A 15773-nucleotide genomic window follows, 5' to 3' on the forward strand; every position below is an offset into this window, starting at 1 on the left:
GGCTCAGAAGAACACACATAAATAAAACATAAATAATTACAAATACACATTACAATGTGGATACATGTATGTATACCACACATACACTTTTTACATTGTGGATCCAACACTTTATCTCCAGGCCAGAAAACATATCGTTTACACAAACAGTAAGCAATCAAAGTTATTAATACTCTTCAAAATAAACGATTACAAAGGCAAAAATAAGCCTTTAGTAATTCTGTAAAGCATTAAAACGTTTATAAGATGTGGTTAAAATTGTGGTTACCTTGAGGAAATACACAGTTAAGATAATAAAAGTTCAGTTGGTTTTGCTGCTTTCGTCCTCCTTCACAAATCTCGACAATAACAAACGCTTACTTTCCTGCAGTGGCGGAAGTGTTTGGCAACCCCGCCCCCAGTGTGTTATGCGCGTGAGCCGCAGCAGGAAGCGGAAGAGTAGTAATAAGTCCGTCTGTTGAATCGTGCAGCAGCACAATGAGACATTAAACTGCAGTTAAATTAAACGTTAGTAAAGTTATACATCTCTGCTGCTCACTTTTCAGGATCTGAGTGTGTTTATATGTATATATGATGGCGTGGGGAGTGTGCAGCAGGGCGCTCGTTTGGATTATAACTGCGATCTTGTGCTGGTGTCACAGCATTCTGATGGTGAGTGAACATCAGACTGATCGAGTTTTCATGTCTGGTCACATTTCCCTGTAGAATGTGTATGTTATTTGTGTAGTTTGGGTAACAGTGAATATGTGGGTGGATGTGTGTATGTGCCTGTTGAATGAGTGATAATTTGTTCAGATATCCTTTAGAAACACTTAACACAACTCTAGCAAATAGCAAGTTTAGTAGGCCTGCCATAGCATTTTATTTGTTTAACGTTACTATTTCTAGTTGGCTTAACTTGAAAAGAGTGCCTTTGGATTCAGAAATTATTTTCTGATCAAATTCACCAACATTAGTCATTCTCTAGCACAATCACAGCTTTCAGGTCAGTAAGTTGGTCATTATCAAACAGTTTGTCCCAGACCTTGTATTTAAAAGGGACACTCCACCCACAAATTTTAATTCTGTCATCATTTACTCACCCTCAAGTTGTTCCAAATAATGTCTCAGAACTATCAGTTTCTTCCAAATTAGGGGTCGACCTATTATAGGCCTGGCCTATTATAAACGTCATTTACGACTTAAATGGTCCAGTTATTTTGGTCATACAAATAAGACTAATGCATTATTTCGAAACTGTGATTGGTCTTATTGTATTTGTGTATACTCATAATAACAACAAAATCATTTTGCTTTTGTAAAATAATGAAAATATACAGTCCTATTATGCACTATAGACTTAAACTATGACTCTATTAAACAAATTACGTCTATTGCATGTAGGGATGTAGCACAGAATCTCGGGCCCTTTTCACGGAAGAGCTGTGCATAAAACACAGAATCGAAGCCTTTCTGATTTCAGAATTGTCCTAGACAGGTATAATTAATGTGAATCGCGATGAATCATCCCCAGCCCTACTGCATAGCAAGCAACATTAGGACAACCACACACAGTACCCTCATACTGTGATGTTATGTTTTGCATATGAAAATCATGATGATTACAGTTTTCTTAGTTTTTTCTGGCATCAAATCTGGAGTTACAGTGTTCATGTGATGTTTTTTGTTGGCACCTGGTGCTGCTGCAGTTGTTGTTGTTGATTCTTTCTGTTCTGCCCTGAAACCGAGAGTGTGTCGTTGCTGTGTTTCGATGGAATACAGGTCTATGTGAAGCTGTGAGCAATCTCACAGGTGTGCTATGTTTGCACTGGCCCAACAACGCTAACTGAAAGTTGAAGACTCCTAAAGCTGGAAAAGACAAACCGTATTACCCCAATGTTAATGAAAAATGCATAGGGCTACAAAAGGATCACAAAGAAAATTCAATTTGGAAGTTCTGATCAAAACATACCAAAAGCACAGTTTTCATTCTATGCTTACGTTCTGTATTTTTCTTTGGTCCAGAGTAACAATCTCCCTCATCAGTCTTGAAAATGTGTTGTCACGGTCCTCTTCAGACAAAAAGTTTTACTTGTAAATGATTAACTTACAACCTGGCTTCACTTCTTTATTGTCCGTCATTTTGACTGACAGACTGTTAAAAAATACGTCATAATCTATTATTACTCGTCACTACAGTGCAAGATGGCGTTACTTGGTAATAAGTATGTTCGTGACGTCATCACGCTGTACTTGCGTCTCGGAACTTGTTGTTTTTTAATACAACCGAATGCCCAAAACCGTTGTTGTTGATATTCATTTATACATGTAATCTTTTAATGTTTGTGTTCATATGTGATTTGATCTGGGAAAACCCTACACATGGAGCAAATTTATATAGGCTATTACAATTTCTGATACCATATTTAAGCCCTTTCAAAATCAGTTTTTATTTTGCTCATACCTTGTGTATGTAACAAACGTTATGGCTGAGGTCGCTATGGCTATGGCTACTGAACCGCTATGATGTTCAGGAACGGAATTTGGAGTGATGAAAATAAAAGCTCAACATTCCAGTATCACAAGGAAAAGTCACTCTACAGTGGTAAGAGACTTACTCTAATAACAATTTAGTAAAAAAACATTTCCTTGTGTTAAAATCTATAAAAATACTGTTACTTAACCGTTTGAATAAAATGAAAAAAACGGAAAATGGTGCAGCGCACACTTAAAAAACGAGAGCTCTGCCTTTATCACTACACAAGAAAACAAACAAACATTACGGACAATAACTCATAAGCAGTGAATCAAGTTTTACGTTGTTTATCATGTGCAAAGTGTCTGGACTTTTGATCATCCCTTGTATGTTTTGCGATAGCGGTCCGGAACGCCATAGTTAAACATGACTGAGGGGAAATGTGCATTGATACTCGTTCATTCTTCATGTTATGTGGTTTATTTTGGTCTTGCCCGCGTCCCCACGCGACATCCGACGGGTTTTCCAAGATCGCATCGCAGTCGGTAACAATCACAGGTGAAAACACGCAGGTCGCTTCGCGAGCATATCACGTTGAAGGGAAATGGGGATTTACAAATTACCCTCATTGTAATCCTCAAATGTACGATTTTAACATCGTCCACATTTATACCATAAGAAAGTATTAAATCTAAAGTATGCTCACCTTCGTAATCATACTTTAGATTTAATACTTTCTTATGGTATAAATGTGGACGATGTTAAAATCATTCAGCAGAGTGAAGATATTTCGGATCATTATCTGATATTATGTTTGCTTCAATGGCCTACGGCTGCAAATCAAACTCCTTGTTACAAATATGGTAGAACGATTACTTCAACTACCAAAGTTGCGTTTCTCGATAATCTGCCTGAATTGTCTAAAATATCTAGCATGAGTAAAAGCGTTGACGATTTTGACACTACTATTGACAATTTTAACTCTACTTTCTCGGAAATATTAGACATAGTTGCTCCTCTGCGTTTAAAGAAACTTAAAAATAGCAGCCCAACACCGTGGTATAATGAACACACTCAGACTCTAAAAAAAGCGTCCCGTAAAATGGAGCGCAACTTTAAGAAAACTGATTTAGAGGTATTTCGTATAGCATGGAACGATAGTACACGAAATTACAGGAATGCCATAAAAACGTCTAGATCCGCCTACTTTTCAACACTAATAGAGGAAAACCATCACAACCCTAGGTTTTTATTTAACACCGTGGCTAAATTAATAAAAAATAAGTCGTCTTCAACGTCAGATTCTGATCATCAGCATAACAGTGATGAATTTATGAACTACTTCACGAGTAAAATCAAAGATATAAGAGAAAAAATTATAACAATGCAACCTGTAGTGAAATCCGCTGAACAAACTAACTACAGCACCCCTAAGGAGAAATTGCAATTATTTTCTACAGTAGATCACGATGAACTGTCTAAAATCATTAGATCATCTAAATCAACAACATGCATGCTAGACCCTATACCTACAAAACTACTGAAAGAAATGCTCCCAGAAATTATAGATCCTCTTCTCAGTATTATTAACTCATCTCTGACATTAGGACATGTGCCTAAAGCATTTAAGATGGCTGTTATAAGGCCTCTTTAAAAAAAAAAAAAACTTGACCCTTAAGAACTAGGGAATTACAGGCCTATATCGACTTTACCTTTTATATCTAAAGTTCTGGAAAAAGTAGTTTCAACTCAATTATGCTCCTTCCTCCAAAGGAATGACATTATTGATGAATTCCAGTCTGGATTTCGAGCATGTCACAGTACAGAGACTGCTTTGATCAGCAGTGTTTCCCCTACCATTATATAAGGGGGGCGCCCCGCCCTCCTAACGGCTCGCCCCGCCACCCTTGGACGTCAAGTAAATTTGATTTGATTTTCTTTATAGCGCCAGATTACAATTTGTTATTTTATTAAACAAACTAAATAACCCTTAAGTAATATGTTATTTATCTTATTTCCACGATGGCATGTCTTTTCTGTCTGTGTTTGCGCGTTTACAATTATCCCAATGAGTGCGCACACGCGCTCACACAAACAAACATTAGCGGACAGAGAGCGCGCGGCGGGAAATATGTCGCTTCAATCAGATGAAAACCAAATGAAAATATTTGCGTTTTTTAAGAGCTCACAGGGAACTGAAGATGGCAAAACTCACTCCACTGCGAGTAGCAGCCGTAGTAGCTCTCCTGCTCCAATCTAAGTGTTTCGCATCCTGCCCCTGACAAGCATCAAAAGTCCATTCATCACCGGATGGCGGTTAAAATGTATATTAATGAATTACATGCCGCTTACTATTTACATATGTGTGTTTAAAATGTTTTTAGTCAGGACATTGTAAATCTGCTGTTTAAATAAGACAAGAGATATTTAATACGCTATGCAGATGGCTCCGTGTTGTATGGGAATGTCACGTGATGACGTTCAGAACAGCGCACGTGATGACGTTCAGAACAGCGTCCGCGTCTGACAGGATTATTCTCCAATAAATGCATCATAGAAATTAAACCGTCTCACAAAAAAAATTCCATTTAAAATTAGTTTATCATATAAAGGTATTAACTAACATTAACGAACAATGAATGAGCAATATATTTGTTAGTATTTATAAATCTTTTTTTAGTTCTTTACTTTTTTAAGCTCTGGCCCATTAATATTAACAAATACTTCTATACATTTAACAAAGGTTATTTGCCAAAGTCAATTTTAAAAAGATTTAAATACATTTATTTATATTTATATGTAACATTTTTTAAATTTTACAAAGCATTACCCTCCCAGACAATCAATGTATGTGACTAGATAGATAGATAGATAGCACATAAAGAATGAAAAGGAAATGATTTCTCGTCAATTTTCCCCAACCCCCCCCCCCCCCAAAGCTGTAAACCTAGGGGAAACACTGATCAGAGTTACAAATGATCTGCTTTTAGCGTCTGACTGTGGCTGTATTTCATTATATGTGCTGCTAGACCTTGTTGTGGCGAATCGGCCTTCCATCGCAGAAAGAAATCTGAGAGACAAGGGTTCCAGGTGCCAAGAGTTTAAACTTTATTTGCCCGGACAAACAAAGTGGGATATTCAGAGTTCATCTGAAGGGATCCAACGAATACATATCTGACTCCATCTTTTATACATTGTTTTCCAGTTGTTATCACAGTTTAAACCAATCATGTGTGCATGACATCGTCTTCTTCCAATCAGGTTTCATATGACATCACATTTTCATTAGCCCGTCCCTCTGAGCTCATAGTTCCGGCCTACTATATTAGGATTTAATGGTTGCGTGCGCCCCTCAAAAACAAGTGCCTCTTTATCTTGACACTTTCCTGGGGGTTTCGGACGATACATGATTTAACCATGTTTCTATCAAAGATGAGCTCATGGTTTAGCGATAATGAGCTACCCAGTGTCCTCGGTTGTATGTGATTTAATTAGACTTCTCTACAAAAGTGTGTGGGGAGTTCGTCTTGGTGTTATAAGATATTTGGTGTGTGTGCAGATGTTCAAGTGTTCAGACTCATAACATTAGCTAAAATGAGCTTTTAATGATGTTAAAATGAGCTCACTGTTTAGAGATACCAGCGTCCTTGACTCTATGAAACAAACCAAACTTCCTTATTAAAACTTATTTGTGGTGTACGTGCAGCTATGATAAGATGCTTGTTGTTCATGCAGGTGTTCATGAGCTCATACTTATACACGCGCCCAATATTGTTTCCTAAGAATACATGAAACCTTTAACTAACTAAAGGTTTTATTTTAAGAAAACTCAATACTATAATAGAAAAACCACCATAATCTCACAATTAAATCTAAAATCTAAACAATTTTGTACTACTAAACTTGGACAAAACAGAAGTGTTACTTACTGGACCGAAAACTGCTATGCGTAACAACCAAGAATACTGCTTAACGATTGACGGATGCCCCATAAAATCCTCGTCATCAGCTAAGAATCTTGGCGTTGTATTCGACAGTACTCTGTCATTTGAAAGCCATGTCGCCAACACCTGTAAAATTGCATTTTTCCATTTTAAGAATATATCCAAATTACGTCATATGCTGTCACTGTCAGATGCAGAGAAATTATTTCATGCATTCATGACATCAAGACTAGATTACTGTAATGCACTTCTAGGTGGTTGCCCTGCGGGCCTATTACAAAAACTGCAACTGGTTCAAAACGCGGCAGCTCGAGTTCTTACAAGTACAAAAAAGTATGAGCATATAACCCCGGTTCTGTCAACCTTGCACTGGTTACCTATAAAGCATCGCATTAACTTTAAGATCTTGCTTATTACCTATAAAGCCCTACATGGTCTTGCGCCGCAGTATTTGAATGAACTTCTATTGTATTACAGACCTCCACGTACATTACGCTCTCAGGCGTCCTGTCAGTTGGTAATACCTAGAATTTCAAAATCAAGTGCAGGTGGTAGATCCTTTTTCTTATCTAGCGCCTAAACTTTGGAACGGTCCGGGAAGCAGACGGTCCGGGAAGCAGACACACTCTGTCAGTTTAAATCTAGACTAAAGACTCATCTTTTTAATCTTGCATACACTACACCTCCATAATATTTATCCTCTGAGGATTTAGGCTGAATTATTTAGATCAACCGGAACCAGGAACACATCCAACAACAAATGATGTACTTGTTGCATCAAAGAGTGCAGAACAGTACTCTACTCTCAGCCAGTCTTGTCTCTTTGTTCCAAGGTTACCGCAGGATGCAGTTCATGCCCAGACCTGATGGCAGAGCTGAGAATGGGAAGCGGTGACCTGACAAGAGCCAAGAGGATAGAGCTGGATAAAGGACGCGACAACTTTGTTTTTCCTACAACATTTCAAATGCTATTAGATTGTTAATGATAATCTTAAATCCTTAATTTTTATATTTTTATTAAGCCTTGTTGTGCAAGCACTGTTGAGCTTGTGCAGAGGCCGCAGCTTTTGCCAGAGGGGAACAGGAATCACCTGGTTGGTCCTGGGTTCCCCTGAGGTTTTTTTTCTCGATGGGAGTTTTGGGTTCCTCACCACCATTTGCATATTGTTTTGCATCTGCCTGGCCGGGGGGGCTGCTTTAGAATTCATACTTGTATTCAATGTGTCTCATGTACAGCTGCTTTGTAACAATGAAAATTGTAAAAAGCGCTATATAAATAAAGTTGAGTTGAGTTGAAATGACGGACGGCCTTCAGATTTTTCCGTCACTGGTAAAAAAAATCGGTAAATGTTTAACGCGACCTCTGTTGCTCACACGTGAAGGAATATCTGGACCACGGCCAATCAAAGGGTGGTCCGCTCTTCACTATCTCTGATTGGTTTCGACCACGATATGGGCCTAAGGCGTAACTGTTGTTGAATCACAGGGAGACTTTCAGAGTTGCGGAGACTCTTTTTCTCCCTCGAATGACCTCTGATTATTCTTAAAAAATGAAAAATAAGGTCGCATTTGCGACCAAAATGGTCTATTTCACATAATAATGTATTTCAAAGTGTTTGCTGGTTACATTGAACTTTAGTTTTTAGATATAACTTTGTACATTTATTTAAAATATGTAATCTATATTTAATTCATATAGGGTCTTTAAATAAACACTACTACAGAATAAAAAAAGTTCTGTAAACATACCTTGTCATTAGGTTGTCATGTACTGTGGATTTTAAGTCCTTGATTATCGTGGAGTCATTGGGTGCAATATTCATCTCCTGTAACAGCTGTGCATGCAGAGGACCAATAACTGAAAAAGTTGGTGTGCACTCTTCAGACATGGCTAGTGTGGGAGCTCTCATGGGATTCAGCGCTTTCACTACATCTTCTGCAGTAGTTATGTCAGCCTCCGACAAAGTGAAGATATCTTTCTCCCTTCTACGACCTTCAGGTAAGAGCAGCACTGCAGATATGGCTGGCTCTTGCTCCAGGAACCGCTCTAGCATCTCCAATGCGCTGTTCCATCGAGTTACAACGTCAGTCGTCAGCTTATGTGAGGGTAGATCTAGTAGCTAATGTTTGACATTCAGAGTATGCCTGGCAATGCTGCTTCACTGAAAGAAGCCAGTGATTTGTCTGATTTTGCCAAGCAACCGGGCCATTTTGGGGAGTTTGTATGCTGCATTGTCGGTTACGAGAGCAGGTTCTTTCTCCGCAATGTTCCATTCAATTAAGGCCTCCTTCAACAATTCTGCGATGATACTTGCTGTGAGGCTGTTGTGGGCAGCCCAGTTTTGAAAAACATGCGGAGGATCGAGTCGCTTGCTTTATAGTGACATGTTATGGTGACATACGAGTCAGTCGCCCTGGAGGTCAAGCCGTCATAGGGAAGGGCAACTCTTTCTGCTGACTGGAGAGATCTTAACCTCGGCATACTTTTTCGGTATTGCCTTTTCACTGAGGTACTTGCGTGTCACATTGCGTATCTCTGCTCCAAAACATTGATTGTGAAATCCTTCGTTTTCAACTATCTCGTATTCTTGCAAATCATTATTACTATAGCATTAGTTATTTTCTTAGTGCGAGGTGAATCTGAATGTTATTTTCAGGCAAAAGCAACGTCCAGCCGTTGCTGTCCAGAATCGCATGATCGAGATATCGCATCAAGGTGACGTCTCGATAGGTGGTTTCGTAGGTTTGTTGTGTTGTTGCAAAATCGTAGCTCTTGCGGGGACAACTTGCTAGCAGCAGTTGTTATATCGACCTCATCTTCCAAACATAAAGTGCTTCCACACATCAGACTTTAATTTAGCAGGCGATGGGGTCCATTGGCTACCGTGAGCCAATTATTTGACTGTATGATGTTAAGAATCTTTTTACATTGAGCACAATCAAGAGACTTATACACATTATTGCAATAGAGATAGATGGAAACATTCAGTGATGCTAATGAAGGCAACACGATTCATTTATAGTCAGGTGGGTGTAAACCTCTGAAAAATGAAAATTCTTTCATCTACTCACCCTCTTGTTATTTCAAACCTGTGTGACTGCAGAAAATAAAGATATTTTGAATAAAGTCGCACTCATTCAATTCTATTGTATGGAAAAAAACCAATGCGAGTGAACAGGTGCCAACGACATTCTTCAAAATCTCTTATTTTGTCTTCTGCAGAAACTGAAATGACAAGAAAATAAATGACAGAGTTGCCATGTTTAGGTGAACTATTACTTTAAAACAGACACTTTCTTTACTATTGTGAAGACTATTGTCTTTGTTGTGATTTGAGCTGTGCTCATTGCATTGTAGATCTTGTAGGATTAAAGCATTGATTATAATAACCTACTGTCATTTTGTGTATTGTTTGGTTGTGTAAGCTTTCATAATCAGCTGCAATGTCTTTGTATTTCATATTTTTTTGTAAAGCTATTTGTCATTGTGTTTTGACAGGGTTTTTGCAGCAGCAGCACCGTGTCAGTCCCAGAGAGTCTTCTGTTTGTGTCCACACTGGATGGGAATCTCCACGCAGTCAGCAGGAGATCTGGATCCATCAAATGGACCCTGAAAGAAGGTACAGATGGAAACTGAAAGTGTTTCTCATGGGCTTGGAGCTTGATCAAGTGTGAATTGCACTGTGAATGACCAGCATCATGTGAAAGTGTAAAAGGGAACACCTGTATTGTGGCCGGGAGTTGGAGTGTCATATTATCTTTTGCTTTTATGAGGTGCTGCGCAGACTGATTGGCCTATGGCATCGAAGAACCTGGAGAGCAGAGCTCTGTCTGCTTTGGAATTTAGGCTGCACGATTATTAATCGCGATACCACGTTAGCGTTGAAAACAATTGAAAAAATACCCCCTCTGCAGGCGTAAACGCCTCTGTGGACACACGACTTAATGTGATAATTTATTTTGCCATTTTACTTAACTTTTAGGTTTACAATATAATTAATCCTTTTTGTTTCTGTCAATTTCACATTATCTGTGGCCTTCTACAATAACCCTTTACAAAATAAATGCAGGCAACAAGTTGGAGACCACTGGGTTAGACAATGAAACTAAACTGCGCCCATCTAGCACAATTATTGGGCCAAGGGAATGCCATGATATTGCAGGTGGTAATATATCACGCTGAGCATGCAACAGTTTGGGTAGTAAACTTCTTTGGGGCTTCTCCACACCGTAACTCTCCAGGATATGTGAAAGACAGTGAATGTGTACTCATCAGAAAAAAATGCATGTTTCACATTTTTACAGACATTCTCATGAGAAACAATTACCATCTGAATAGGGCTAAAGACTACATTTACATGCGCACCACCAATAATGAGATTTTTCCAACAATCAGAGTAAAGGCTCAATCGCAGTAGCATGTTTACATGATATGAGAACACGTCTTTGCTCCCGTTTACATAACATAAGATTATTTTTTATTAGACTGATTATTTGCTATAATACATGGCACAAACTATGGTCGCTGACACAGTATTTTTGTTACTGGCTATCGTTTTATCGTTTCACTGTTATGCATTGCATTATGTGGATGTAACGATCAAACGGCAACGTTAAACCGCTTAATTTCCCGCTTTTTTTTGTTCTACCGAAGGAGGTTCTCACGGATCAAGGCACGGCGTTCATGTCACGGACCCTCCGCGAACTATATGGGTTATTGGGCATTAAAGCAGTTCGTACCAGCGTCTACCACCCACAGACAGACGGTCTGGTCGAACACTATAATCGCACGTTGAAGGCAATGATCCGTAAGTTTGTACACGAAGACGGCAAAAATTGGGTTACTCTATGGACGTCAGCCCCATGGGGTGTTGGACATCCTAAGGGAAGCTTGGGAGGACAGACCCTCAGATAGCAAGAACCAAATTCAGTATGTCCTGGACCTGAGAGCAAAACTCGATACACTGGGGCGGCTCTCGATGGAGAATTTGCTACAGGCCCAGGACAGGCAGAGCCGACAGTTTAACAGGGGTATCAGGTTGTGCAAGTTTGCACCGGGAGATAAAGTGCTTGTATTACTTTCCACCTCAAGCTCTAAGTTACTCGCAAAGTGGCGAGGGGCCTTTAAGGTCACACGGCGAATAAGAGATCTCAATTATGAGGTAGTGCGGTCAGATAGGAGCGGAGCACATCAAGTATATTACATCAATCTCCTTAAAAAATGGAGTGATGGGAACCCGGTGATGCTGGCGACGGTAGTGAGTAGAGAGGAGGATCTCGGGCCAGAAGTGAGCAACCCAGTCCAATCTCTTGCTCTGGCTCCGGGGTGATCACCTCTCACCCTCCCAGCTCACCGACGTGGCCAAGTTGCAAGCAGCTTATTCTGCGTGGACTACAAAAGGGTGAAAACTGTGTCGAAGTTCGATGCATATCCGATGCCACGGATTGACGAGTTGCTGGATCGGCTTGGTGGGGCTCGTTTTTTTTCGACACTGGATTTAACGAAAGGATACTGGCACATCCCCTTATCTCCCCTATCCAAAGAGAAAACCGCCATCACCACGCCGTTTGGATTTCACCAATTCGTGACACTTCCATTCGGCTTATACGGAGCTCCGGCCACCTTTCAACAGCTCATGGACCACATGCTGGGTATCCGGCGGCATACCTGGACGACATAGTCATTTACAGCAATGACTGGGAGCAGCACATGCAACATCTGAGAGCGGTCCTGAGTACTCTGAGAGGGTCCGGGCAGACGGCTAGAAATGTGCAATTGGGCGTGTGGAGGTAAGGTATCTGGGCTTCCACTTGGGTCACGGTCAGGTGTGTCCCCAAATTGAAACGACTGCAGCAGTTGCAACCGCACCAAGACCCAAGACCAAAAAGGAGGTGAGGCAGTTCCTGGTGCTGGCGGGATATTATAGAAGGTTTATACCTAATTATTCAGACCTCACCAGCCCGCAGACTAGAAAGGAGGCACCGGATACCGTCCACATTCTAGCTCCGCTATTATCTCCTGGGGCGCGAATTCACGCTCCGTTCGGATCACGCTCCCCTCCAGTGGCTCCACCGCATGAAAGATAACAACGCGCGGATCACCCGTTGGTATCTGGCGTCACAACCCTTTAAGTTTCCTGTGATCCACAGACCGGGGTCCCAGATGGTCGTGGCCGACTTTTTGTCTTCTATGTTATGAGTGATTATAAGTTATTGTGCTTATAATCGCAACGTCTGGTAAAAAACAATAAAATATTGAATCTTGTATCCCAGTCACGCCGACCCCGCCTCCTTTCTTGCTACAATTTACGAACCTTTCTACATATACTTCGTATCGTTGAAGAGTATTTAGTTTGATCACATTTATAGAAGTTGGATAAAGCTTTACGATTGTTTCCGAAAACATGGGGTAGGCTGAACCAAAACACGTGCGCACACGTTTTCAACAAAACGCAGACATCAGTTTCACTCACCGCATGTGGTTCATGTCCGGTATCTTTTACCGCTGGGACGGCTTCATATATAATTATTTTTTGGCAGTGCCGAGTGCTTTTCCAGAAGAATTGTCCAATAAGAGACTAAGAATAGTTATTGTGAAACAGTTTTTTATATTTAAAAAAAAACTTTCCAAAATCTGTCTGATCGCTGGGGGAGTGTATCTACCACATAAATACTACGTAATATGCCCAACTCGTTTGACCATGTTAAGCATGAGAAGACAGCACGTTTAACATTGTAAAGAAGTCAGAATGCACAACGCATAGTTGCAGGGCCGCTTTAAATTTTCCATCTCTTAAAATGCAATCTAAAGTATGCAATGGCTGTCAATAATGCTATCCAACTTAAGAGGAGCTGAAACAACCCTGCTGAAAACAATCGGACCCTGACCAAATAAAAACAATAAAAAATAAAATGGTTTTAATGGGAACTATAATGGTGTCTACTGGTGTATGATGGATATGTGATGGTGGGATGTTAAAAAATACCTCAGGTGATCCTCAGCAAGTTGTATTTTCAGCTCTTTTTCTTTTTACCTTTGTAATAAAAAAAGTGTTGCAATATATTGTTGTGATTGTGTTGTTTCTGTATAAAGATGAGGAGCTTAGACTGCTGACAACTAGAAATTCTGAAAATATCAGAATGCCATGTTTACCATGAATTTGCACTTAAGGTGCGTGACAAAAGCACAAGATAAGCATAAGATTGCATTCTTATTACGATTACAACTGCCGGACACCACATATGTTACTTTGATTATTAGTTTTTTAACAATTCTATTATAATATGTGATGATTCAAGTCTGTTGAGATGTTAAAAGAATCACAGTGAATTTTGAACAGCAGGGGACGCTGTTTTATTGTGCAAACTTGGGAAACGTGGATATGCTGATATTTCTTAGAAAAGTTAAAGTTAGCAGAAGCACAACTAAGACGTTTGTTTGTATTAATGAGACTTTTGTTTTATTCACTTTATGCATGGACTAATGGTATGGTATGGTCAAAAAAGTACCTCACTTTTACTGTGGTTAAAAATGTTTGACTGATAATGTACGCATGTCCTAATAAAATTTGTTGTTTTCTTTGGTAAATTTTTGAGGGCTCAGTCATCATGAGCTTTGTTTTTGCTTGTCTTTATTTGCCCGTGATTTAGTATTTCTCGTACTTAACTGAAAATTTTTATCCTCCCAATGTAGATCCTGTTCTACAAGTCCCGACGCACATGTCTGAGTAAGTGTGCCTTTATCTGTGAGAATTTGTGAGAAAGTTAAAACAGGAACTGTGCAAAGATGCTGAGTGTGTTCTATTCTTCCTGTTCATGATATCAGTTATCTTCACTTGTTGATCAAATTTGTGATGCACTTAGACTAGGGCTGTGTTCAAATATCGATATGGCGTTACATCGCCATGAGCTTCTGACGATGCGTGCATCGATACAACTGTAATTATGCATCAAATGTTTTGTAATAATTTGTGTAAATGATCCAATGGTGGTTTACCCGTGATCCGTACAGACCTCCCCCACGATTATGTATGCAATGTCACCATCGGATTACCTGCAAAGTTTCACCATCATAAAATGAAAGCAAACAGTCATTTTCTCACCTTTTCTGTGCCTCAGTCAGCGCATACATGAAAGCCCATTCTCGGGTCATTCACTTAAACGGTGCGTATAAGGCAAGTTAAGGTTAGTGTTGTGTACAGTAAAGCTGTTAGGCCCTAATTTGACACACTTGTGATATGAATGGCAAGTTTATGCAAGCATATTACTCTAAATTTGTAATATTATGTTTTGTAATCCAAAACAATTTTTCCCTTTCTGTCGGTCTCTCGACGTTGTGTCGAAGATGCGACGTTAACCCATCGCAACAATACCGCAGACCGTCCAGGTTCCGTTTCTCTCCCTAATCTGTCTCAAATGGGCGGCAGTAGACTGTCCGATAGCGGATCCATGCATCAGCGTGCAGATTATGAGATTTCCGTCACAGTATTGTATGTCAATTTCACTGGCATCAGACACTGATGACTCCATGGAGCTCCCGGCTTCGGTCCGTCTGGCCCCATCTTCCCGTGCCCCGTCCTCCCCTCAGGGAGGAGGATGTACGAATTCTCAGCTATCTCGACGACTGGCTCATTTTGACTTTCTCGCGAGATCTGTTGTGAATGCACTGGGACCTTGTGCTCCGGCACCTCGACTGATTGTGCCTACAGATCAACTGGGACAAGAGCAAGCTCTCCACTGCGCAGAGCACCTCTTATCTCGGTATGGAACTTGACTCTGTTACCATCCCAGCGCCCTTTATCAGAGCGCGCCCAGTCAATGCTGTTCTGTCTGACCCTCGTCAGGCAGCAGTTGGCGGTCCCACTGAAACTTTTTCAGAGGCTCCTGGGTTATATGGGGTCCTCAAGTTCCCCGGAGAGTGTGGCACAGCAGCACAAGGCATATTCCCATCACATCTCGCTGCAGTCGCACCCTAGCCCCTTGGACAGACGTGTCCTTTCTTCAGGCGTGCTGTGTGAAACTGGCATGCAGGTGGACGGGCCCCCGCCTGCAGTGACCTATTAATTGCCTGGAGTTGCTGGGTGCTTGGCTTTTCCTGAGGAGGTCCTCTTATTCAGGGCAAGTACGTGCTGCTCACAGCAGATGTTGCAACTCGCCTAACGCCTCTGCAGTCAGCAGCTGGTTGAATCCCACCGGGCCACTCATATTCCGGGCGACCTCAACCAGACAGCCGATGCGCTCTCTCGGCAGGTCAGGCTTTGCGTAGAGTGACGACTCCATCTCTGCGCCGTCCAGCTTGGGGGCAGTTTGGGCAGGTGGAGCTGTTTGCCTCCCTGGACACCTCCCATTGTCTGCTTTGGTACTCCCTGATCGGG

General features: G+C 40.8%; 1 protein-coding gene across 2 annotated transcripts in view; it reads left to right on the forward strand.

Moving 5' to 3' along the window:
* The first annotated feature begins 438 nt into the window (after positions 1–438).
* Positions 439–15773, forward strand: part of LOC130425899 (serine/threonine-protein kinase/endoribonuclease IRE1-like) — a 61899-nt gene continuing 46564 nt past the window's right edge. The window contains exons 1-4 of one of the 2 annotated variants that reach the window (XM_056752330.1): positions 536–651; positions 8235–8398; positions 9899–10019; positions 14093–14126. In XM_056752330.1, the coding sequence (XP_056608308.1) occupies positions 14119–14126 (8 nt within the window). In that variant the 5' untranslated portion in view covers positions 536–651; positions 8235–8398; positions 9899–10019; positions 14093–14118. Of the gene's footprint in view, positions 652–8234; positions 8399–9898; positions 10020–14092; positions 14127–15773 lie in introns of both variants that reach the window. The other variant, XM_056752329.1, reaches the window with a different exon arrangement.

This window comes from Triplophysa dalaica, chromosome 7 (assembly GCF_015846415.1).
Source record: "Triplophysa dalaica isolate WHDGS20190420 chromosome 7, ASM1584641v1, whole genome shotgun sequence".
In the NCBI taxonomy this organism is placed as follows: domain Eukaryota; kingdom Metazoa; phylum Chordata; class Actinopteri; order Cypriniformes; family Nemacheilidae; genus Triplophysa; species Triplophysa dalaica.